Source organism: Budorcas taxicolor, chromosome 21 (assembly GCF_023091745.1).
Source record: "Budorcas taxicolor isolate Tak-1 chromosome 21, Takin1.1, whole genome shotgun sequence".
Lineage (NCBI taxonomy): Eukaryota > Metazoa > Chordata > Mammalia > Artiodactyla > Bovidae > Budorcas > Budorcas taxicolor.
This window is the reverse complement of record NC_068930.1, coordinates 59,062,404-59,086,830: the sequence shown is the minus strand read 5'-3', so window position 1 is coordinate 59,086,830 and position 24,427 is coordinate 59,062,404. Positions and strand designations below refer to the sequence as shown.

Here is a 24,427-nt window from a genome sequence, read left to right as displayed (position 1 = left end):
AGAGCCCCACTTTGAGTTCCCTGAGTCATACAGCAAATTCCACTGGCTGTCTATTTTACATGTGGTAACGAAAGTTTCCATGTTGCTGTCTCTGTACATCCCATCCTCTCCTTCCTCCCCGCACCCCGTGTCCATAAGTCTGTTCTCTATGTCTGCGTCTCCATTGCCGCCCTGCAAATAATTTCATCAGTACCACCGTTCTGGATTCCATGTATATGCGTTAATATACAATATTTATTTTTCTCTTTCTGACTTAATTCACTCTGTATAATAGGCTCTAGGTTCATTGACCTCATTAGAACTGACTCAAATGTGTTCCTTTTTATGGCTGAGTAATATTCTATTGTACATATGTACCACAGCCTCTTTATCCATTCATCTGTCTTTGGGCATCTAGGTTGCTTCCATGTTTTTTGTAGATAGTGCTGCAGTGAACATTGGGGTACACGTTTCTTTTTTAGTTTTGGCTTCCTCAGGGTGTATGCCTTAGTAGGATTGCTGGGTCCATATGGTAGTTTTATTCCTAATTTTCTAAGGAATCTCCACACTGTTCTCCATAGTGGCTGTATCTTTCCCACCAACAGTGCAAGAGGGTTCCCATTTCTCCACATCCTCTCCAGCATTTATTGTTTGTAGATTTTTTGATGTTGGCCATTCTGACTGGTGTGAGGTGATATCTCATTGTAGTTTTGATTTGCATTTCTCTAGTAATGAGTAATGTTGAGCATCTTTTCAGGTGTTTATTAGCCATCTGTATGTCTTCTTTGGAGAAATGTCTGCTTGGGTCTTTTTCCTACTTTTTGATTGGGTTGTTTGGTTTTCTGATATGAGTTGTATGAGTTGCTTATATATTTTGTAAATCCTTTGTCAGTTCTTTCATTTACTATTATTTTCTCCTATTCTGAAGGTTGTCTTTTTACCTTGTTTATAGTTTCCTTTGCTGTGCAAAAGCTTTTAAGTTTAATTAGGCCCCACTTATTTATTTTTGTTTTGATTTCCATTACTCCAGTAGGTCGATCATAGAGGTTCTTGCTGTTATTTATGTCATAGAGTCTGAACTTAGGATTTATTAAAAAGACATGCACATTTTCTACATGAACACAGTTACATTAAATATAATTAGTTTATTTAGTCTGTAAGTAGATTTTTGCAATTAACTGATTGCGAGAACATTCTTTTGTTGAAAGTGTTTTTATTGAGCACTTACTTTGCACCTCAGGGCTTCATGGTATCTGGTTTGTAGGAGACATTTATCAAATGCTTGTGGGACACATAAATAAATCACTGATAGCCGAATGGGAAGATTAATGAAAAGGAATACTCTGAAGAACCAAATCATTCTGAAATGGTTTGTTGTAGATACTGCCAGTATAGCTAGCAAAACTAGAATCTCACCTACAACTCTTTCCTTCAAAAATTGTGTTTCTTTTCCTAAAATTATTAGTCAAGAGGATAATGAACAGTATCTAGAATGCTGGGAGTCATTTAAGGAATGTTAGAACCATTAATAAAGCCAAATGAGACGCCTCGACCTAGGTGATCTCTTTTAAAGTAGATCCCTAAATTGCCCTCATTGTCTGTGGCTTCAGTAATGGTTTGCATCTTTTGTTGACCTTATTTTCCTGTCGGGTTTCAGAGTTCATAGCTAATGGAGAGGAGAAATTTTGTGGCTATTTTACTGTCATAGTGGGCTAATCCTGTGTACCATTGTTTTTCCACAGGAATGAAATTATGATGAGAAATCTTGTAAGGTGATATACCTGGTCACCTTATTTTCACCCTTTGCCACATTTTTCAGATCATCAAATTATGATTTCCCACTTGACACACACACACTTACTTGATAGGTTTTTTTGTGTTTTTTTTTTAACATGGTTTCTTTATGTGCTTCATTTACAGGGGAAGCTTGCTCCATTTTCCGAGTACTCAAGACGATGAGGAGAAGGGAAAGTTCGAAGGTGACCAAGGGACCAGGCAGAGTCAACAGCCCACGAAGCCCAGTAGTCCTGTCAAAGAGCCTGCTGCTCCTACCTCCCAGCAGATGGCCACACAGGAGCCATCCAGTCCTCAAGGGGAAGCAATGGAGATAGATAGGCCAGAAGGCCAGAAAGGAGAGTGGAGTACCAGTCAGGAGAAACCTAGTAAGGCCTTGATTGAAAGGCCGAGCCAAAATAACGTAGGGATCCAGACCATAGAACATTCCTTGTGGGTCCCAGAAACTGTTTCAGCAGCAACTCAGACTGTACAGAATGTGTGTGAACAAGGGACCAGTACAGTGGACCAGAACTCTGGAAGACGAGATGCCACAGTTCAGACTGAGAAGGGGACTGGGGAGAGAGCAGCCAGTGCTCCTGGGGATGATACAGAGTCGCTCCATAGCCAGGTGAGAGAGCACATAGGGTACCTCAGGGGCCCTGTTTTCACCTTTCTGGATTCCCAGAGGATTTAAGTTGTGCTGCTTCCACTTAACAATAATTCTTGACTGTTTTATACAGACCAGTGGTTAAAAGACAAAAACAGTTTATCCAGGATAAGAGACAGGGTGGTGGAAATTCTGAATAGCTATAGCCAAAGGCTATTTCTACAGTCTTTGGTGCTAGAGTTTGTCCAGTAGGTCTTCACTGGATGAGAAAGCCAGGAGTACAGTTTGGGTCCTGTGGTACTTCTCTGCATTCAATCTTCTGCTGCCATTTTTTTATTCTCCTTTATAACCATCAGAGCCAATTGCTTCTCCCCCAAGTTGATTTCACTATGGTTCCCAGAAGGAGTAGAAGTGTGAAGGATAGTGTATCACAGCATTGGAAACAGCAGTAACAGGGAGAGTTCCCAGGTAACCAGGGACTGCAGAAAGAGGCTGAGAGTAGATACAGTGGGAAAAAAAAAGTTTTGGGGCTGATGAATGTGAGGCTGGAAGACCAGGTTTTTAGAAATAGAGTAGGGATGTGTAGGAACTAGTGAAAATTGAGGGGGTAAATGTACATGCTAACAAGAGGAAGTTCATAAAATTTCATTAGTAACCGTGGTTAAATTGCCTTTTCAGTAAAGCATCATCACTTGAAATCTGCCTAGGAAAGCTTTACTAGTGATGTACCTCTCATTTGAATGGTCCAGGTTGTTTGTTTTATAAAAATAATATAGTTCCTATTTATTGAACACCTACAGTATATCAGCACTGTGCTCAAGACAACCCATGAGGTTGGTATTGTTATTCCCATTTCACAGGTAAAGAAACCAAGCTGAAGAGAGGTTAAGTAACTTGCCCAAGATTTTGCCATCAGTAGGTGGCAGAACTGGAATTTGAACTCAGCATATCTGACTTCAGAATCGGTATTCTTTTCATTATGCTATGTTGCTTTTCTATTTTTTAATCATAGCTTGTGTAGTCTTGTTCTGTTTATCCGTGCCTCTCCAAAAATTCTGTTTATATTAGCCTTTTATACTAACACTGTCTGAGACCTAGGACCTTATCAATTCATACAGATTCAAAATAACATAGCCTTTTGGATATAGGAGCTGTAGCACATCAGACCCTATTTTGCAGCTGTTTATTTTACTCTTAAAGTGCTTGTATTCTGCCACATAATAATTTGGTTTCTCTGCCTTTATAACAAGGGTTAAAACTTGTATCTTAAAGACAGCAGTCACATGAATGCCACTAGATTGTGTCTTGCTTTACTCCCTCATATTCTCCCTCTGTCAACTAGGGAAATAATTCCTGCTCCTGTGTCGTGACGATGAGGAGCCAGAATGTTAGTTAAGGCCCAGGCTTTGGAGTCAGACGTCATCTAGATGTCTTGAAAGTTGAATGAGATGAAGTTTGCAAAGCCCTTAGTGCTGGGTGTGACACACAGTAAATGCTCAGTATATACTGGCTGCTGTTGCGACCTATTGATTATTGTTTTAAATGCCACTACTGCAGCTGTTAGCAACACAACCATCACTTACGCTGTACTACTGCTATGTCATGCAGAGTGAAACAGCACATTTAAAAGCTAGTTCCTCCTGCCAAGGAAAGAAAAGTGCTCAAAAGAGTAAATAGTGAGTTTATAGTAAACAGTGAGTAAATACAGAGTTTCAGTTGGGAAAGATAAAAAGAGTTATAGAGAAATGAATACAGTGATGTTTATGAAAGTGTGACTGTACATAATGCTACAGACTGTCTATTTAAAAGTGGTTAAAGTCAGTAATTTTTATGTTAAGTATATTTTACCACAATAAAAAATATATAAATGATGGGTACTGTAACAGAAATTGGGATTGGTATGCCATCTTTTGAAGAGTGATTAGAAAATGATAAGGCTCTATGGACATCTTCTGAATGTTGGTGCTTTTTTATCTTCTGCAGTCTGGGTAGGACTCAGGTCAGGCTCAGAGAAAAAGCACAGGCAGCCTACCTTTGACATTCCTTAAATTTCCATTTGTGTGTCAGGTGGGCCTGGAGCCAGGTTTTCTGTGAAGTGAAAATGTGGCTTTATTTTCATTTTATCTTCCCTTAATTATAACAAGATCCTCAAGTTACGTATCTTTACAGAAACCTCCTTTCAGAATACTATTTGAAGAGAGTAAGCCTAACTTTGTTTTTATCTGCCTTCTTTTCCCTTCTCTTTCTTACTCTATCAGAGATGTTTATTTAGGTATTTCTCTTGATGTGATCATTTACCTGGCTGTTGTAATGGAAGACTACAGGGAGGCTTTTGGCTGCATTTTAAGGATATACGTAAAGCACACCAAAAGCTTTTAGACTTCTATGATTGAGGATCTGATCACCGTGTGTGCAGCTAGCAGGTCCAGGCTGCTGTGGTTCTTAGGCAGGGGCACCCTGGTAACTGGTGTGTGACAGACCAGTACCTTGACCATTCATTAACCAGAGTTGTTTGTATAGACAGAATTATTTTAAGGAATTGGTTGAATAAGTTTCCATGCACTTTATTTGTATTTATTCACATAATTTTCATAGATATTTCACCCTAACATGAAGTTGGACTGGGAATTCTTCAGGTAAATTACTTTAGGTAAAATATTGCCACACTGTAATGAAAAGTCAGGCTCACCATTATTGCGGTGGCACATATAACTCTTCTGAAAGACGCTTGACACTGTCACTGACCTTGACACTGATTGCAGAAAGTAGTATCTGTCTACTGTAGGGGAAATCAGGTGGGAGAAAAAAGCATGCGTTTCCTTTCACAGTTATAGAGCTGTGGGGCAGAAGGGATGGGGTTGTGGATGTGGATAAATATGATACAGATGTTATGAGAAAACATGTATGTAATAGTTGTCATAAAAATGTAGGGTCTCATTTAAACTATGTAACTGACTATTCTTTATGATACAACTAGATACAGAATCCTAATTTGCTAATGTCCTCTATTTCTGGACACTAGCTCAACTCTTTAGTTACAGTCTATTATTTGAAATACATTAAATATTTCATATTTAATTCTGGGAGAAATCAATGTGTCTTGCTTCAGGAATAAATATACCATAGTTTTCACTTACGAATGCAAGAAAAACAGACTGCACTGAGATTTTCAGATCTTATTCTGTTTTATATAAAGTTCTAAAGAATGCCTTCCTTTTATCTGAAGACCTCTTGCAAGTGTAAATTTTATGCTGATTGATAAGTCAGCAGCAGAATCAGAAGAATTATAATCTCTAATGTGCTTTTAGGGGATCATCATTTCACTTAAAAATCCTAGATATAAGTGCTAGATGTTATGATTTTGATTTAGACTGAAATAGGTTTTTAGGTGAAACTGATAAAAACTCCTCTCACTAGACAGCTGGCCCATCTCTAGTGTTACCCATAAGTGAATAGAAACAGAGCAGCTGGAAAATTCCATCACTCAAGATTCATGGAACCTCTGAACAGTGCTCATCGTGAAGAAGTTGACTTGTGAGTCTGCCAGTTTGCAGGGAGACTCATGCCTGTGCTCTCTGTTTTCTGTCATAGGGAGAGGAAGAGTTTGATATGCCTCAGCCCCCGCACGGCCACGTCTTGCATCGCCACATGAGAACGATTCGTGAGGTCCGCACGCTTGTCACTCGTGTTATCACAGATGTGTATTATGTGGACGGGACAGAAGTAGAAAGAAAAGTAACTGAGGTAATACATACTTGGGTCTATGTGGCAGATTTCTTTCCGTAGAAAAATTACCCTGGTTTTCCGCCTCCATCTCTCTTTCCTATGCAGCTAGCTGCTAACGCTTTGTTTTCCTTCCTCCTTCTGTGAGAAAGATTTAAGAACTGGGTTAGAGTTCTGTTTTTCCCAACCATGGGTTTGCTGTCTGACCTTTGGTCAGTTATTTAACCAGTCCCAGAACAGTGGTGAGTCTGTCAGGTATAAAGATTTTATGTGTTATTTTTAATCCTTGGAAACTAATGAAGTCTAGAATCTCCAGCTTAGCAGCATGTATTTTCTCATTGTTTCTTACTGTTTTCTCACATGTTATCATTTTTTACTCATTGATCTTGGTCTCCATCCATGTGTGGTTATGAGCCTATAGTAGGAAGTGTACCTTTATTTTTTAGTAGGATTCACTATGAACTCATTCCCAGTGTCAGTGGAATATTGATGTCTATTGACTGTTACAGTGGACAGTGTTGTATGCTACTTTGTTTAGATCTAACAGTGGCTGCTGCTGCTAAGTCACTTCAGTCGTGTCCGACTCTGTGCGACCCCAGAGACGGCAGCCCACCAGGCTCCCCAGTCCCTGGGATTCTCCAGGCAAGAACACTGGAGTGGGTTGCCATTTCCTTCTCCAATGCATGAAAGTGAAAAGTCTAAGTGAAGTCGCTCAGTCGTGTCGACTCTTAGCGACCCCATGGACTGCAGCCCCCTAGGCTCCTTCGTCCATGGGATTTTCCAGGCAAGAGTGCTGGAGTGGGGTGCCATTGCCTTCTCCAACAGTGGCTGAGGTTAGATTTTCTAGAATTCAAGATCTGGCACTTTTTTCCTTGGTACATATGTTGATATCCGGTACATATGTTAATGTTCTTATTTAATCACTTACTTATGTCTGACTCTTGTGCAACCCCATGGACTGTAGCCCGCCAGGCTCCTCTGTCCATGAAATTTCCCAGGCAAGAACATTGGAGTGGGTTGAAATTTCCTTCCCCAGGGGGTCTTCTTGATCCAGGGATCGAAACCATCTGCATTGGCAGGTGGATTTTTTTTACCACTAAGCTACCAGGGAAGCCCACATATGTTAATATCTTGGTGCATACGCTGATAAAATATTATGTTTTACGTTTTCAGTGTTCATTTATGTGATGCACGGGGCCTTTGTTGCTGCTCGTGGGCTTTCTCAGGTTGTGGCATGTGGAGGCTTCTCTTAGATGTGGCGGTTTCTCTTACTGCAGAGCATGGGCCCTAGGGCATGCGGGCTTCAGCAGTTGCAGCTTAGGGCTCTACAGTGCGGTCTCAGTTGTGGCTTGCAGGCTTTGTTGCTCTGTAGCATGTGGGATCCTCCAGGATCAGGGTTGGAACCCGGGTCCCCTGCACTGGCAGGTGGATTCTTAACCCCTGGAACACTGGGGAAGTTCCTGCAGGAACCATTTTACTAATTGACAAGAGACATAGCTATTTTATTCCTTAGTCAAGCACTTTATTAATTCTGGCAGCTAGCCATATAGGAGATTGCGCTCTGGGAGAATTAAACTGGTAAATAGTTTAAGTGGAACATATTATTGCTGCTGTTCATTAATGGGCCATTATGGCCCTCATGTTAGAAAGTATTTAATTTTAGTTTGAGAAATTGTCTTATATTCTTTATTATACACCAGATGACAGAAATATTTCTTTTAAAATGCTGGTTTACCTTCAATTTTTTAAAAATTTATTTTAAATGAAACAAAGATGAATATTTTTAATGATAAAAGGTACAATTTCACAAAGAAGATAGACATCATAAACCATTAGACACTTCTAATAAGAAAGAAAGATACATAAAGCAAATATCAGAAGAAATATAAGGGAAAAGAAAAAAATACATAATCATAGACATATGCAGAAAAAATAAGAGCATCTTTGATGTCAGTAATTTAAATATAATTTATATTAAGCGTATCCTACAGAAATATATTTAAAATTTTGTATCTCATGCATTGTTAGTTAGATGTCCATAGGACATTTAGAAAAATTGACAAGAAAATAAACATTACTAAATTTCAGAAAGTAGAATTCTTTTTTGTGTGTGTGATTCACTTATACACACTTGTTATTTTTGAAATTATTTTCCGTTATAGGTTATTGCAGGATATTGACTAGGTTCCCTGTGCTATACAGTAAACCTTTGTTGCTTGTTGTATATCTGTTTTTTTAAATTAGAAATCTAGCATTCTAAATCAAACAAGTGGGATCAAAATGTCATAAAGTTTTTAGTTAGGCAAAAATTCATACGTTTTATAAAATATATATGTTACATATATGTATACAAAGGCTTTTCTGCTGTGCTTGATAAAGGCTTGAGAGAACATCAAAAAAAGGAGATGGAGAAATTGGAAAACATAAACTGAATGAAATAAGAGCACTAAATATGAAACAGAAAAAGTGAAACTAGATAAAAGATCCTCATATAGTCCAGTCATTTTTAAATGTGGCTGCCCATTAGAAACATATCTGGACCTCTGGCAAAAAAAAAAAAAAAGCAATACCTGGATATTTGTAGTTTTCAAAATAGTTCAAGGTAATTCTGATATGCATATGGATCTTAAAAAGTGATTACAGGTTTTTCTATTAAATGGTAGTTTAGGTGATACAGAATTACATAATTTTTCTGTTGACCAATCATGATACAGTGGTATTAGATGAGTAATAGTTACATAATCACAATAGTAAAAGATGCTTATCATTTCTCATAATCAAAAGATAATTATAAAAAATCAAATATAATTACAGTTGAAAGCCATAATGGGAACATGGCTGCTGCTAAGTCGCTTCAGTCGTGTCCGACTCTGCGACCCCAGAGACGGCAGCTCACCAGGCTCCCCTGTCCCTGAGATTCTCCAGGCAAGAACACTGGAGTGGGTTGTCATTTCCTTCTCCAATGCAGGAAAGTGAAAAGTGAGAGTGAAGTCGCTCAGTCGTGTCTGACTCTTCGTGACCCCATGGACCATGCAGCCTACCAGGCTCCTCTGTCCATGGGATTTTCCAGGCAAGAGTAATGGAGTGGGTTGTCATTGCCTTCTCCAATGGGAACATGATTAACTGTAAATATAAAATAATTACATACAGTTTGGGAGGGAGGTCTAGCAGAGTGATGTGGTAAGTAAGTGGAAATGCATACAGGCACATGTTTTCATCTGCTCAGCCAGTCTGTGTCTTTGGTTGTTGCATTTAATCCATTTACAATTAAGGTAATTATCAATATGTATGATCCTATTACCATTTTCTTAATTGTTTGGGGTTTATTTTCTGTAGGTCTTTTCCTTCTTTTGTGTTTCTTGCCTAGAGAAATTCCTTTAGCATTTGTTATAAAGCTGGTTTGGTGGTGCTGGATTTTCTTAACTTTGCTTGTCTGGAAAGCTTTTGATTTCTCCATCAAATCTGAAAGAGAGTCTTGCTGGGTGGAGTCTTCTTAGTTGTAGGTTTTTCCCCTTCATCACTTTAACTATATATCATGCCTTTCCCTTCTGGCTTGTAGAGTTTCTGTTGAGAAACCAGCTGATAGCCTGGTGGGAGTTCCCTTGTATGTTGTCGTTTTTCTATTGTTGCTTTTAATGTTTATCTCTGTCTTTAATTTTTGTCAGTTTGATTACTGTGTGTCTCAGTGTGTTCCTCCTTGGGTTTATCCTGCCTGGGACTCTGTGCTTCTTGGGCTTGGTTTGTTTGTTTCCTTTCCCATGTTTGGGAAGTTTTCAGCTATTATTTCTTCAAATATTTTCTTCTGGTCCTTTCTCTCTCTTCTCCTTCTGGGATCTGTATAATGCGAATATTGGTGCATTTAATGTTGTCCCAGAGGTCTCTTAGGCTATCTTCATTTCTTTTCGTTCCTTTTTCTATATTCTATTCTGTGGCAGTGATTCCAACCTTTCTGTCCTCCAGATCATTTATCTGTTCTTCTGCCTTAGTTATTCTGCTGTTGATTCCTTCTGGTGTATTATTCATCTGTTTGTTTTTTCTTTAGTTTTTCTAGGTCTTTAAGCTTCCCTGGTGGCTCAGATGGTAAAGCGTCTCTGTCTACAATGTGGGAGACCCAGGTTCGATCCCTGGGTCAGGAAGATCCCCTGGAGAAGGAAATGGCAACCCACTCCAGTACTCTTGCCTGGAACATTCCATGGACGGAGGAGCCTGGTGGGCTGCAGTCCGTGGGGTCGCAAAGAGTTGGACACGACTGAGCGACTTCACTTTGTTTCTTTCTAGGTCTTTGGTAAATGTTTCTTGCATCTCTTCAAGCTTTGCCTCCATTCTTTTTCTGCGATCCTGAATCATATTCACTATCATTATTCTGAGTTCTTTTTCTGGAGCATTGCCTATCTCCACTTCATTTATTTGTTTTTCTGGGGTTTTATCTTGTCCCTTCATCTGGGACATAACTTTCTGCTTTTTCATGCTGATTAACTTTCTGTAATGTAGTTTCGTTTTACTCACTGTGTGATTGTGGTTATTCTTGCCTTTCTGTCTGTCCTCTGATGGAGGAGGCTAAGAGGCTTGTGTAAGCTTCCTGATGGGAGGGACTGGTGATGGGAACACTTGGGTCTTGCTCTGGTGGGCAGTGCCTTGCTCAGTAAAGCTTTAATCCAGTTATCTGCTGATGGGTGGGGTTGAGTCCTTGATAGGTGTTTGGCCTGAGGTGACCCAGCCTTGGGCTCTATGGTAGTAGGATTAATGGCGACCTCCAAGAGGGTTTATACCAAAGGGGACCTTCCCAGACAGCTGCTGCCAGTCTCCCCTGTCCCTGTGGTGAGCCCCTGCTGACCCACACCTCCACAGGAGACCCTACCACACTAACAGGTAGCTTTGGTTCAGTTTCCTGTGGGCTCACTGCTCCTTTGCTCTGAGCCTTGATGCACAGAAGGGTTGGTTTGTGCTCTCTAAGGCTGGAGTGTCTGTTTCCTCCAGTCCTGTGGAAGTCTTTATAATCAAGTGCCGCTGGCCTTCAAGGTCAGATTCCCAGGGGATTCCCAGTCCCTTTGTTGGATCCCCAGGCTGGGAAGCCTGACATGGGGTTCAGAAATTTCACAACAGTGGGAGAACTTCTCTGGTATTACCATTCTGCAGTCTGTGGGTCACCTACCCGGTGGGTATGAGGTTTGATTTTTTAGTGAGTGTGCCCCTCCTACCGTCTCTCTGCGGCTTCTTCGTTGTCTTTGGGCATGGGGTATCTCTTTCTGGTGGTTTCCAGTGTCCTCCTGCCTGTGGTTATTCAACAGCTAGTTGTGGTTTTGGTGCTCTCGCAGGGGATGAGTGCATGTTCCTCTACTCCGCCATCTTGGACTGGAGCACTACCTTCAATTCTATGTTTACAAAATTTTTTTCAATGTTATTACCATTTTGGAGAAATTACGAACTTAGCAGCTTTACAGAAAAACAGTTTGCTTTCATGACAAGGTTTTGTAGCTGTTGTAGTCTACTCTGAAGTCTGTGCCAGGTGCTGTTTTAAGTGTTACACATATTCATTATTTCATTTATGAGGCTTTTTAAAGTGTATATCTGGAAACAGTAGGCCTGTTAGATATTCTGAGAGGGAAAAAAATTCCATGGTCGTAAATATTAAGTTTGAGAAAACACCAAGAAATGTAACCATCGCTTCGCCCATTGTGGGAATTCACAATGCATATTACATTAAAGACCTTAAGAAGTCTTACAGTAAAGATACTTATTTTATTGTGTAACCTAGAACTTCCCAAACTTATTTGACCATTGAACACTTTTTACAGTAGTGTTTGTTATATCCCTGTGTTACATAGTTTGGGAAACACTGCTGTAATTAAATAAAATAATAATAGCAGCTAACATTTATTGCAGTTGGTGATGGACAGGGAGGCCTGGTATGCTGCAGTCCATGGGGTCACAAAGAATTGGACATGACTGAGCGACTGAACTAACTGAACTGAACATTTATTGGTCACTGGCTATATGCCTGGCACTATTCTAAGGACTTTTAAGTGATTTAACTTAATTTAATTCTCACAACTACGGTATGGAGTAGATATTATTCTCATTTTACATTCAAGAAACTGAGGCATAGCAAGTTAAACTCACTTGCTTAATGCTATATAGCTAATGAACAGAGGAAGTGGCATTTATTCCCGGCAGTCTGATTCCAGAGCCTGCCTTCCTGACTGCTGCAGTGTGCAGTCTCGTAAGAGTGAAAGGGACGTGTGTCAAAAGGAAGGTCTGTGTAGGAGTTGAGAAGAGGAAGAAACTCGTTTGAAGGGAATTTTGACAAATCCTTTGGGTAAGGGCCAGAAAGTAATTTAGTTCAACATTGAAGGTTTTAGATATTGAGAGATTCAGGGAAAAGGACATTCCATTTAAAAAGAAGCCTTGGCGGGCAAAGGCACAGAGGCAGAAAGTAAAGAGAACACAGGTGGGAATAGTCCAGTTGTTAGCCAGGCTAAAGATGTGAAAGTGGACAGGTCGAGGTCTGAGGATTCTGGGAACTTTCCCTCATCTCTTGTAGCCTTTGATTATCATCTTTTATTCATTTATTTACCAGCAACTTCTCTGTTGCTGTGTTCCTAGCACTACTATGAAGATGAAAAGACAGGGTCCCTATTCTCTTAGGAGCTTACACTTGGCGTGCAAGCAATCCAGAACTGTGGTCGCTGCAGTAGAGAGGTGGGAAAGCTGTGTTAGAAGGAGGGCGTAGAGCTTGTGAGTGGACCTGAAGGCGGCTGAGAGGCCTCACAGCAGATGTGTGCTCAGGAGTGGGGCAGAGAAGGGGCAGGGGCGGAGGACGCTGCAGGCAGAGTGAAGACGTTTGCCCGTGTTGTAGACTCCGTGGCGTGCTTAATGAGTATTCAGGATGCAGCGAGAACGAAAGGGTGGGGACTGAGGAGAGAGGATGCTCTTGAGGTTGCTCAGGGCCCAGAGCATGAGGCTTTGTATACCACGGTTGTATACCAGAGTTTCGATTTTTATCTTTGATTTTTTCTTTTTAGATTTTTATCTTTTATGTGATGGAGAGCCTTTAAAGAATTTGAGGAAAAGGAATGACATACTCAGATTTGCATACTGGGAAGGTCTGATTGGAGCAGTGTAACAGCTGATTGGAACAGGAGAGGTTAGAGGCAAAGTTCAGACCAGAGGCAGCGAGTGTTGAATTTGGGCAGTAGCAGCAGGGATTGAGAGGAGTGAAGCAGATGTAAAATACATAAAGAACATACAGAAGGTGAAATTGATGGGCTGCTGAATTCCTGACCGCAGGGATTATGGCAGAGGGAGGGACCATATATGATGCCTGGGCTTTCTGCTAGGGCAGATAGATGTGTGCTCAGTTGCTCAGTCATGTCCTACTCTTTGCAACCGTTTGGACTGTAGCCCACCAGGCTCCTCTGTCCGTGGGATTTTATTGGCAAGAATACAGGAGTGGGTTGCCATTTCCGCTTCCAGGAATCTGCCTGACCAGGGATCGAACCCACGTCTCCTCTGTCTCCTGCATTGTAGGCAGATTCTTTACCCACTGAACCATTAGGGAAGCCAGATAGATGGTGGTACCATTTAATGCTACTGCTACTGCTAAGTCACTTCAGTCGTGTCCGACTCTGTGACCCCGTAGACGACAGCCCACCAGGCTCCCCTGTCTGTAGGATTCTCGAGGCAAGAACACTGGAGTGGGTTGCCATTTGCTTCTCCAATGCATGAAAGTGAAGTTGCTCAGTCGTGTCCAACCCTCAGCAACCCCATGGACCGCAGCTTTCCAGGCTCACTGTCCATGGGATTTTCCAGGCAAGAGCACTGGAGTAGGGTGCCATTGCCTTCTCCCGGTACCATTTACTGGGAGAATATAAATAGGACACAGGTTTATGAGAGAAGATCCTTCCTTCAGTAAATATTTATTTAAAGCCACTTTTGTGGCAGGCACTGTGCTATTTGGAGGATAAATCCAGAGAAGATGGTTGCTACTCTGTCTTACTGTGGCCTCTGTATCTAGGAAGAAGGACACACAGGAAAAAGAATAAGCAAATACATTAAAAAGATCTTAACAGGCCAGCTTGGAGCCTGGACCCAAGTCATTATAAGAACAAGGCCTGAACTTCTAAATGTAAGGTCGGACCCCGAGGGGGCCATGATGGGCCGCCCTTTCTCTCCCCAGCCGGGGGCCGGGGGGGCGGGGTCTCTAACGGAAGGAGCCTCCCAGATCCCGGGGACCAATGACAGCACACTTTGCCAGCTAAAGCCGCCCCACCCCAGCCACGTAGAAGGACCTGTCAGCCCGCGACCTATCCGAACCCCCGTCCATCTAGCCTGACCATTCCTCCAGCGAGCGTATAAAAGCCACCCACAACACGGTCCGGGCGCGGACTTCCTCGACCTGCCTCGTTCGGGTCCGGGAACCCCACCCGGGAGCGCTTCGCCATTAAAAAGCCCGTTAGACACTCTTTTCGGGGTCCTGGTCGTCTTTACCTAACACTAAACAGTTGCAAAGGCAGGTGTAGGTTGCTGCTGCTCTTTGGGCCTCCTTTCCAACTGAGAAGCCACCTGCAGTCCCAGCCCACTGGACTGGTCTTGCCCCTGCTTGCTTGCTATGTTCACAAGGAGTTGACTTAAGTTCTGGGCTCCCAACACATGCTTTAGTTCAGTGACCTTGGCAGATGATGCTGATTCAGATCTGGCTAGAGTAGGAGATAAATGAAAGGAGATGGTGAGTGGAGAGGGGTGAGATTTCTGGAGATGGTGCAGGTTCTGGTAATAACGCTGGTGAATGAAGATGCTGGGGTAGAGGAGAGGAAAAGGTTGATGGTGTGATTAGATCGGGAAAGCTTGTTGCTGGATGGGTCATCTGTTGGTTGTTAGCCTCAAAAATGATCATGAAAATAGGGGGAGACGGGGAGGCTGTGAACCAGGTGTAAGGTGTTCATGCATGAGAGGGATTGGGAGGGTGTGGCTGAGGTAAGGAGAGAGTTTAACAGAACGACAGATAATGGTTTGTTTGGTAGGAGCAAGAAGTAGGGAGATGGAAATGATCTGTTAATGGCAATGGGGAGCAAGGAGGCCTCTCCAAATTCTTTTTTTCTTTTAAATATTTATTTCTATTTATCTGTTTAGCTGTGCTGAGTCTTAGTTGCTGCACGCAGGATCTTTAGCTGTGGCATGTGAACTCTTAGCTGCGGCGTGTGGGATCTAGTTCCCCAATCGGGTTGAGGTTTGGTTAAGGAAAATCAGCCCCTGCTAAAGAGAGCTGCAAGGGATGTGAGAGGCACTGGGGACGTCCAGGATTCATTGAAGGCAAGGAAATGGAGAGGGGTTTGAGTTTTAGAGGGGTTAAGATACACGTGTCCCTGGTATATCCAAGGGTAAGAGTTCAGTAGGCATTTGTATCTGAGAGCTTAGAGCCGAGTCATCATTGTGTTGTTGGTAGACAGGTCAGAATAAGTCATGTAAGACTGGCCAAGGAAAACACGAAGAGTGAGGAGAGAAGTGAGAACAGACTCCTGGGAAATACTAATTTAAAATGAATAGGCTGAGGAAGAGGAGCCAAAAACAAATATAAGTCGAGCTAGCTAAACAGGTAGAATGAAAAGAAGAAAGAGTGACTTTATAGATTTTAGAGAAGAGATTTTCAAGAAAGGAGTAGTCAAACATCATCATTTAATCAGTAGTAGTGTTTAAATGTGTGTGCCTGTGCACGTTGAGTACCGTCTCCCAGAGAGACAGTGCACTCTCTGAGCGGGGGTCTGTCTTCTGCTTGTCTCTCCCATCATCTCTCAGGCAGCCAGCATGGTCATGCACGGACAGTCTAGAGAAGGAAGGCAGATGGGCAGCAGCTGCCCTGTAATCTCTCAGTTCTGTGCCCAGAGAGGACACTGCTGGTCAATTCTAGAACCTTTCCTTATTAAGCCTGGGGATCAGCTTCAGAGGGTGCTTCAGACTGAGCTCCAGGCAACCACTACCAGTCCATCAAAGCAGGCACGGGAGTGAGATGGAGTCAGTTTGATATTCCTCTCCTCTGTAGCTATCAGAAATTCAAATATTTTGCTTACTATCTTTTTGGTCTTCATTTTTATAAACAGTAATACCATTATATATCAGTTTTTGCCTGTGATTTTTAATTTCCTTAATTGTGTATTGAAATACCTAATTTCAAACAGCTTGTCAGGCCACCCACTGCTGTAATCAGGTACCCATAGGGCTCCTGACCACTCTTTCTCCCCCTCTAACCTGCCTGCTTCCCTGCCTTCCTTCACCTAGAGCGTTACCTCTCTTCTCTGCATTGGGATCCTTGCTGGCATCTCAGCAGCCAAAGATTGTGAACTTGTCCAGTAAAAAGATAATTTAACTTAGCTGCAGTAATAGAGGTCCCCTCCTCCTGATCTAGTACCACCTTCATTTACTTATTCTATTGAAGTATATATTCCCTATAGAATGCACAGGTCTTAAATGTTCAGTTCAGTGGTTTTAACAATGTCACCACTACTCAAAGCAAGATACAGAACATTTCCATTATTCCAGAAAGTTCCTTCCTAATTCCCAACTCTAAACTGAAATTTCTCGCCCTCTAGGACTGTCCATTCATCACAGTAGCATTATGTTCTTGTGGCGTTTCTAAGCCGTTGTACCCTTTCTTCTTGCAGGAGACCGAAGAGCCGATCGTAGAGTGTCAGGAGTGTGAGACGGAAGTCTCCCCTTCACAGACTGGCGGCTCCTCGGGTGACCTGGGGGACGTCAGCTCCTTCTCCTCCAAGGCCTCCAGCTTACACCGCACGTCAAGTGGGACGAGCCTGTCTGCCATGCACAGCAGCGGCAGCTCGGGGAGAGGAGCCGGACAACTCAAAGGGAAAACCAGCGGGACAGAATCTGCCGAGTTTGCCTTGCCCAGCTCCCGAGGAGGCCCAGGAAAGCTGAGGTGCAGACAGGGTCTCCAGAGAGAGCCACTGCAGGGGCAGGGTTGCTGACGTGTTAATATCACGGGAAAAGGGGAGTCACTGGAAGTCCCCCCCATCCTCCTAGGATCGATCAGCTCCTCTTCCTTCCCTTTTCATTCCTCTCCTGTTTGGGGTTTGCATGGGAGGTAGGGTGGAGCCCTGTGGGAGGTAGACTTCCTGAGCAACTGGAAAACAGGTGAGGGGACCTTGGCCCAGGCTCCTGCCCCTCGCCCCCCACTTTCTGCAGCCTGTGGGTGCTTTGGTTGGGAGCACAGGAAGTTCGGGGTAGTGGCCCCAGCCTGACACGTTCCCTAGCTTTTTGTTTTCCTCTACAGGTACCCAGAGCCTGAAGTACAAGCGAAGGCAGGGCAGGAGTGGATGTGCTGTTTTTGAGGGCAGCAGTAGGAAGCTTTGTCAGGAGGGTCTAGACTGGCATGTAGAAGGACGCCCTTTACTTGTTGTCCTGACTCCCGCTCCCAGCTCATTTGGTGGTGGGTGTGTGGACCAGCTTCCTGCTGCCCTGGAGGCTCAGCCCTTGCTGGCCTGGCACGTAGTCTGAGGACCAAGGGGAGACTGTGAAGAAAGGACCCAGTAGCAGGCGCTCTCAGACTAACCTGTCTTCATTCTCCAGTCCTAGAAAAGGGGTCAGTCAGACAGGGACGCCAGTGTGTGAGGAGGATGGTGATGCGGGCCTTGGCATCAGACAGGCAGGGAAGGCTCCAGTCACGCCGCGTGGGCGCGGGCGAAGGGGCCGCCCGCCTTCTCGGACCACTGGAACCAGGTACCCGGGTAGTGTGAGATACACTAGTCTGTGACTTGTTCAGAAAAAAGGGAGTAGAGAGAAGAGAGGGGAGCAGAGAGTATGTGGGGTGTCAGGAGGGAGAAGAGGGGCCCACACTGACTGGGGAGTGGGCCGGGATCAGAGTGAGGCCCCTGAGACACCAGGCTTCTGCCTGCGATGGGGTTAGCAGCAAACGGGCTGGACACCCATGGCCAGGGGAGTGGGAAGATTGATAGATCCGTACTGCTCTTGGCTCCTTCTCACTGCCTTCGCCTGTCTCTTATCTCACTTTAGGGAAACAGCTGTGCCTGGCCCCTTGGGCATAGAGGACATTTCACCTAGCATGTCACCGGACGATAAATCCTTCACCCGTATCGTGCCTCGAGCGCCAGACTCCAGCAGACGGGCAGACACGGGTGCTGGTGCTTTGCGTCGAAGTGACTCTCCTGAGATTCCATTCCAGACTGCTGCTGGCCCTTCAGATGGCTTAGATGCCTCCTCTCCAGGGAACAGCTTTGTAGGGCTCCGTGTTGTAGCCAAGTGGTCATCCAATGGCTATTTTTACTCTGGAAAAATCACACGAGATGTCGGAGCTGGGAAGTATAAGTTGCTCTTCGACGATGGGTACGAGTGTGACGTGTTGGGCAAAGACATCCTGCTGTGTGACCCCATCCCCCTGGACACGGAAGTGACTGCCCTCTCGGAGGATGAGTATTTCAGTGCAGGTACTGGAAGCAGCCAGAGCCCTCCTAGCACCTCCGCGGCCCTCCACCACCAGCGGCACTCCCTCCAGCCTCTGCTCTCCTGTGCCCTTTAGTCAGGAATTTCATTCCCGACACTGCACGCTCTCACCCCTGGCTGCTTTGCTGTTCTTTGTTCCCCTTGTTAATTTTTGAATAAACTTCGTAGTTTGGAAAGAATGTATAGACACACAGCATCTGCAACACGCAGTGTACTGATAGCACAGAGACGGCCCCTGTGCCCCTCAGCCAGCTATTGTCAACATTTTACGTTAGCCTGGGACCTGTGTCAGGATGAGAATCTGCCTTGGCACTTTACCATTAACTCAGTTCCTGACGTGGATTTCCCCAGCTTTTCCGCGCCCTTTTTCTGTTCCAGGATCCAGTTCAGGATTTCTGTACTGCCTTTAGCCCTCACACGTCTCTTGTTTTCGGATCTGTAACACTCTCTGAGCCTTTTCTTGTTTCTCATGACCCTGACGGTTTTGAGGAGTGCATACTGGTCAGGGATTTTTTGCCTGTCCTTCAGTTTGGGTTTGTCCCGTTTTCTCTCGGCTGGGTCGGCGTTAGTGAGTTTCTGGGAAGCATGCTGCAGCAGTGCAGGCCCCTCTCGCGGCATGTGTGTGGGAGGGGTAGGCGACGGCCAGGGCAGCTCTGGCGATGCCACCTTCATCGGCGGTGAGGGTGACGTTCGCCAGCTTTCTCCAGTTAGTGTTTCTCTATTGCCATTTTCTGTTCTTTCAACTCTGACTTGTAAGCTTCCTGCCTTTCTTGGTGGGAACCTCAAGCTGGTGAGAGCGGCAGATACATGGAGATCTTTGTGCTTGGGAGGAGCTGTTAGTGCTGCGTTTGTGTGTCTGCACACTCACCACTTACTCTCTGGTTTGGAAAAATCATGCTTTTTTTTTTTAAAACTAAACCAGCCAGTACCCTGTACTGGTGATGGTGAGAGATTTCTGTCTGTCACGACTGTCTCATGTGTCCATTCTTTGAATGTATTGCCTCTTTTCTATAAGGTGATTTGGAGATACATATTTCATTGAGTTCACCATTTAAAAGCTTTAATGGGGTTTTTGGGAACAGTGATGGGGTACAGTGGGCAAAAATGCGTCGGTTGAAGCCTCTTCAGACTTTGTTGTGTTTGGACTCCTCAGTAGTTTGCTGTCTGCCGCTTTATTTATTGTTAAATGAACCACCTCCCCTTCTAGTTCTGGGTAACACTTAGCTTCACTTAGCATCAGTAGCACATGGATTGAGATCTTTTATGGCCTGTGGCTTACATTGTTTGTGTCAAATGCATTTGTTCCTCTTTCCCTCTTAAGACAGAGCCGGTTTTCTACCCTCCGTGAATTGTGGCATTCAGGGAAAGGGGACTTTGGGTCCCATTTATTGAGGCTGTCTACTGATGTTAGACTAGACCTCTTCATTAGTGTGAAGGGTATTCTTGACCTTGGCCTTCTTTGTGCTCTTGAGGATTTAGTGTGGTGATAGAGATTTAAGCCAGGGGATGAACAAGCAAGGGGAGAGAGAGTGACTCTGGCAGAGGTAAAGAGAGAACCAAGGCCTGCTTTCTCTTTTTTTTTTTCCCCTTGGTACATGCTCTGGGTTTCTATTAGCCCTTCATTCAAGCACTGGCTAACAGGAAAGAATACATTGATTTTTCTCTTCATACAAATGAGAAAGTATTCCCATTAGTGCCCTGTTTTTATATTTGTATTTATCTTTACATAGGTATCTTTTTCATAGCATTGGAAACAGGTCTTGCCCACGATCACACAGCTTGGTGGCAACAGAATGCGGCCTAGACTCAGATCTCCTGAATTTTAGCCCAGTGTGCTTTTGTGCCCCACGCTGAATTCCTTTTAATCTGGAGGCCTTGTCTTTAGGTCCTGAATCAGAGTGAGATCAGAGAAGCAGATAATACAGAGGGAAGCTTAGCGGGGAGAGGCAGGATTTATTTCCTTCCTTTCTCTGCTCTGTATTTCTACTTCGATTTTGCTACACAGACACATGCTTTCTCTTGAAATGATGTCATCTTTCATCTGTGACTTAACTCAAGAATTATCATCCAGCCTCCAAACAAACGAAGAAGGGAAGGTTTAGTAAGTTATAATGGGACCATTAAGAAACCACATGCATTTCATTTTGAGAACCATTTGAATTGCTAACAAGCCATAAAGGCTGGCTTTAGGAAGCTTAATTTTATAAATAGAGGGTCCCTGCTGCTGGGAACCTTCATGTTCCAATCCCTGGATGGAGTCTGCATGCATCCTGCGTGGTGGTGGTGTGTGGGCGTGATGGCTAGGAGTTTGCTCAGTCCTAACCTCCGTCCTCTCTTGGACCTTCTATAACTCCCTGATTCAGGCCTGCTCTCAGCAGATGTCGAGCAGCCTAAAGAAGCTGCTTTTATGTGTTTTTTTCCCCCCCCCCACCCAGGAGTGGTAAAAGGGCACAGGAAGGAGTCTGGAGAGCTGTACTACAGCATTGAAAAAGAAGGCCAAAGGAAGTGGTATAAGCGGATGGCTGTCATCTTGTCCTTGGAGCAAGGAAACAGGCTGAGAGAGCAGTATGGCCTGGGCCCATATGAGGCAGTAACGCCCCTCACCAAGGCAGCGGATATCAGCTTAGGTAAGACCTTGGCTTCCTGAACTACTGCCAACGGACCCCCGGCCTGCTTGTGGGCACAGTGGTGGCTTTAGAGCAGTTAGTAAAGCTTCCCTCAGTCTTACTCCTTTGTGGTTTATGAGATGGAAATGAACTCCCATATATCAGGAGCCGCTGCATGTCTCTTGTTTTCTTGCCAGGACCCAATAGTAAGTCCTCAGATTTTTCTGGCCTCCCCAGTTGTATAAAGGACCAGACACACTTTAGTCATGGCAGAAGCTGAAACAGAAAATACGGTGGCCTTGGAAGAGGCTTCCTGCCCATGTGGGAGGTGAAGGAGAGGGTGTGGTGGTTTTTAAATCAGGCTGTGATCAGCTTCTTAGAGGTCAGGGCCTCAGACCATGGGAGATGACTTGCCTTTGGCTCATTGTATCGCAGACAATTTGGTGGAAGGGAAACGGAAGCGGCGAAGTAACATCAGCTCCCCAGCCACCCCCACCACTTCCAGCAGCAGCAGTACAACCCCGACCCGAAAGGTCACAGAGAGCCCTCGTGCCGCCACGGGGGTCCCCTCGGGTAAAAGAAAGCTTGTCACTTCTGAAGAGGAGCGGTCCCCTGCCAAGCGAGGCCGGAAATCTGCCACTGTGAAACCTGGTGAGTGCTCCCTTTTACCTCCTTCTCCCCCAGACCTCGGCTGAATGCAGGGTCAGTTGCTGGAGAGGTGGAGCCTGGCATGAGCGGGGCTCCTTCCTGATTACTGAGTTGGCGCCCGCACACGCCCACCTCTCCATCTCCCAGCAGAGCCCAGTCGGGTGCCAGGAAGGAAGGCAGGCTTTGATGGGAAACATCCCTCAACGCCTGTGTCGGTTCTGGGAGGGAGGAAATGTAATGGATTTTAGGCAGACTCACAGGAGGTGCAGTTTTTCTCGGACCTCTTCCTTTATCTGGCACCGTCTTCCTCTGGAAGCTCTGCTGCCCTCTCCCTTGTGCTCAGGACCCCCTGGCTTTCCCACATGTCCTATTGAGAGCTGGTACCTTAGCCTGTATCTCCCCTTTCCATACTGACCCCCAAACAACCCCTTTCCGGTCCCTCAAGCTGCATGTTTATAGAAGTTCAGTCCATCTGTTGTTTACTGGGTCTGTGCTGTGACCCAGCCGCGGCCTCTGTGGATGCTGAAGACACAGGCAGAGTCTTCGCTGTCTGCCCCAGGGCGCTGTCTTAGTCTAGCAAACTGAGGAAGTTGGTTGTCGTCGCATGTCCTGGCACCTGGCACTTTTGTTTCCTGTGTCTTCTCCGTATCTGTTTAATATCTCTGCTGTGTTTCAGGGTATGTAAAGCATGGAATTCAGTGCTTCATACATTTTACCTTATACAGTCTCTGTGAGTTACAGGTGCTAGAATTCATTTTCTAGTAGAAGAATCTAAGGCAGAATGTTGGTTTACTTCCCAAGGTGACACAGTCATCCAGAAATCAGACTTAGGCATTCTGACTGTGAAGTCCAGGCTTATGCATGCTACATCAGACTGTTCTCTTGCTGCTGGTTTTATTTTAGGGAGGCATAACCTGACTGTCATCTTAGCCTCCCAATGAGCCAGGATTCAGCTTCTCCATGCCAGGTATTTGCTTTTTTCCTCGAGGACTTACTGGGCCACTCCAAGCATGGGTGTTCTGGGAGTCCTGGACTGGCTGGTTCACTTCCCACTCCCAGGTGTTGGAAACTGGGGCAGGTGAAGCAGGCTGTTTTGATATGGTTCTGTCAACACGTAAAAGCACTTTATTACCAAGGATTCTGTGCACTGTTCTGGTGAGGGTCAGGGACGGGGGAAGTATCTGCTGGGGACATTTCTTGGTGAACCCACTTGTTTAAAGGCTGCCTCAAAATAGCACTAGGCTGGGAATGTGGGCTGAAGGTTTCCAGTCATTTTTCACTTTCACTTTGTGTTAGAATCACCTTTTCTTCAGGTGACTTCAGAAGTTTTTGATTTGGTTCTATAAAAACAATGTTAGTTGTGAAAACAGTGTATACATTGTTATGACTGTAAAATTTAAATACATAGAATTCCTCTGCACTGTTAAAAAAAAATTGTTGTTTTTTTTTTTTGAGCCAAGTGGCATGGCTTGCGGGATCTTAGTTCCCCAACCAGGGATTGAAACCCGGCTCTTGGCAGTGAAGTCGTGGAGTCCTAACCACTGGACTGCCAATGGTGGTTGCCCATAGGATGGGTCTTTGGTTAATAGCTCAGAAAAGTTCCGCAGGACATTGCCTGCCCACCCTGTTGTGCCCAGGCCGTGGTCTGTACCCTGTGCCTCTGTCCTTCCCAGGTGCGGTGGGCGCAGGAGAGTTTGTGAGCCCCTGTGAGAGTGGCGACAACCTGGGTGAGCCCTCTGCCCTGGAAGAGCAGAGAGGGCCTCTGCCCCTCAACAAGACCTTGTTTCTGGGCTATGCCTTCCTCCTCACCATGGCTACAACAAGCGACAAGTTGGCTAGCCGCTCCAAATTGCCAGATGGTCCTACAGGAAGCAGCGAGGAAGAGGAGGGTAAGGCCCTAAGAAGCCCTGGGGGCTCTCACACCCATGTGCCCTTTCCGTTCACTTTATGAACCATGTCGAGGAGGCAGGGCCCGTGGCAGCTGGAGTCAGGGTCAGAGAGAGCTAGTTCAGCCCTGCTTGCTTTGTGGTTTACAGACTACTCTCACAGAATTTCTGTTAGCATTTCCTCAAAATAGTCCTTGTGAGGCAGATGGGAGATAGGTCTTATCCATTTTACAGATGAGAAAACAAGCTAGAAGCGGTCAAAGAATTGCTTCTTATCCACAGTAATGGTGGACTTGGGACTTAGAACTCCATTTTGTCCAGTACAGTCAGATTTCTGAATGCCCTGCCCCGCTTCCCATTGCTATTCTCTGGGCCCAAGACGACATACGTGGGAATGAAGTTCCTTCTCTTGAGTCTGTGTGTCAGACTAGGAAGGGTGGGCTCAGGGTCCCGGGTGATTTCAGAGAAGCAGCCTCTAGGCCTTTTCACTTCTTGTACATCTCTTCAACCTTACATATTGCATTTCTGTGTTGTCTCTTAGGGTCTGAGTGAAGGCTGCAGTGGGGAGAGGTAAAAATTATTTAAACTGTTTAAAGAGTATGTGATCTAGGTGAGAAAACTGGGCAGGTACAAACATACCTTGTAATTAAGCGACAGCAGCGCAGTGTCCATGTGTGCCTGCTGAGGCCCACTCCAAGTGGAAGGATGCTCTACAAGTCAGCCCTCTCACTAAT

The 24,427-nt window shown here is 44.7% G+C and overlaps 1 protein-coding gene across 1 annotated transcript in view; it reads left to right on the top strand.

Annotated features, from left to right (window-relative positions):
* TP53BP1 (tumor protein p53 binding protein 1) overlaps positions 1-24,427 on the top strand; it is a 70,050-nt gene that overhangs the window by 40,802 nt on the left and 4,821 nt on the right. Inside the window, exons 17-24 of the mRNA XM_052659472.1 lie at positions 1,900-2,383; positions 5,954-6,106; positions 16,741-17,012; positions 17,663-17,812; positions 18,107-18,537; positions 20,989-21,180; positions 21,595-21,810; positions 23,481-23,696. Of these exons, the coding sequence (XP_052515432.1) occupies positions 1,900-2,383; positions 5,954-6,106; positions 16,741-17,012; positions 17,663-17,812; positions 18,107-18,537; positions 20,989-21,180; positions 21,595-21,810; positions 23,481-23,696 (2,114 nt within the window). The remainder of the gene's footprint in view (positions 1-1,899; positions 2,384-5,953; positions 6,107-16,740; positions 17,013-17,662; positions 17,813-18,106; positions 18,538-20,988; positions 21,181-21,594; positions 21,811-23,480; positions 23,697-24,427) is intronic.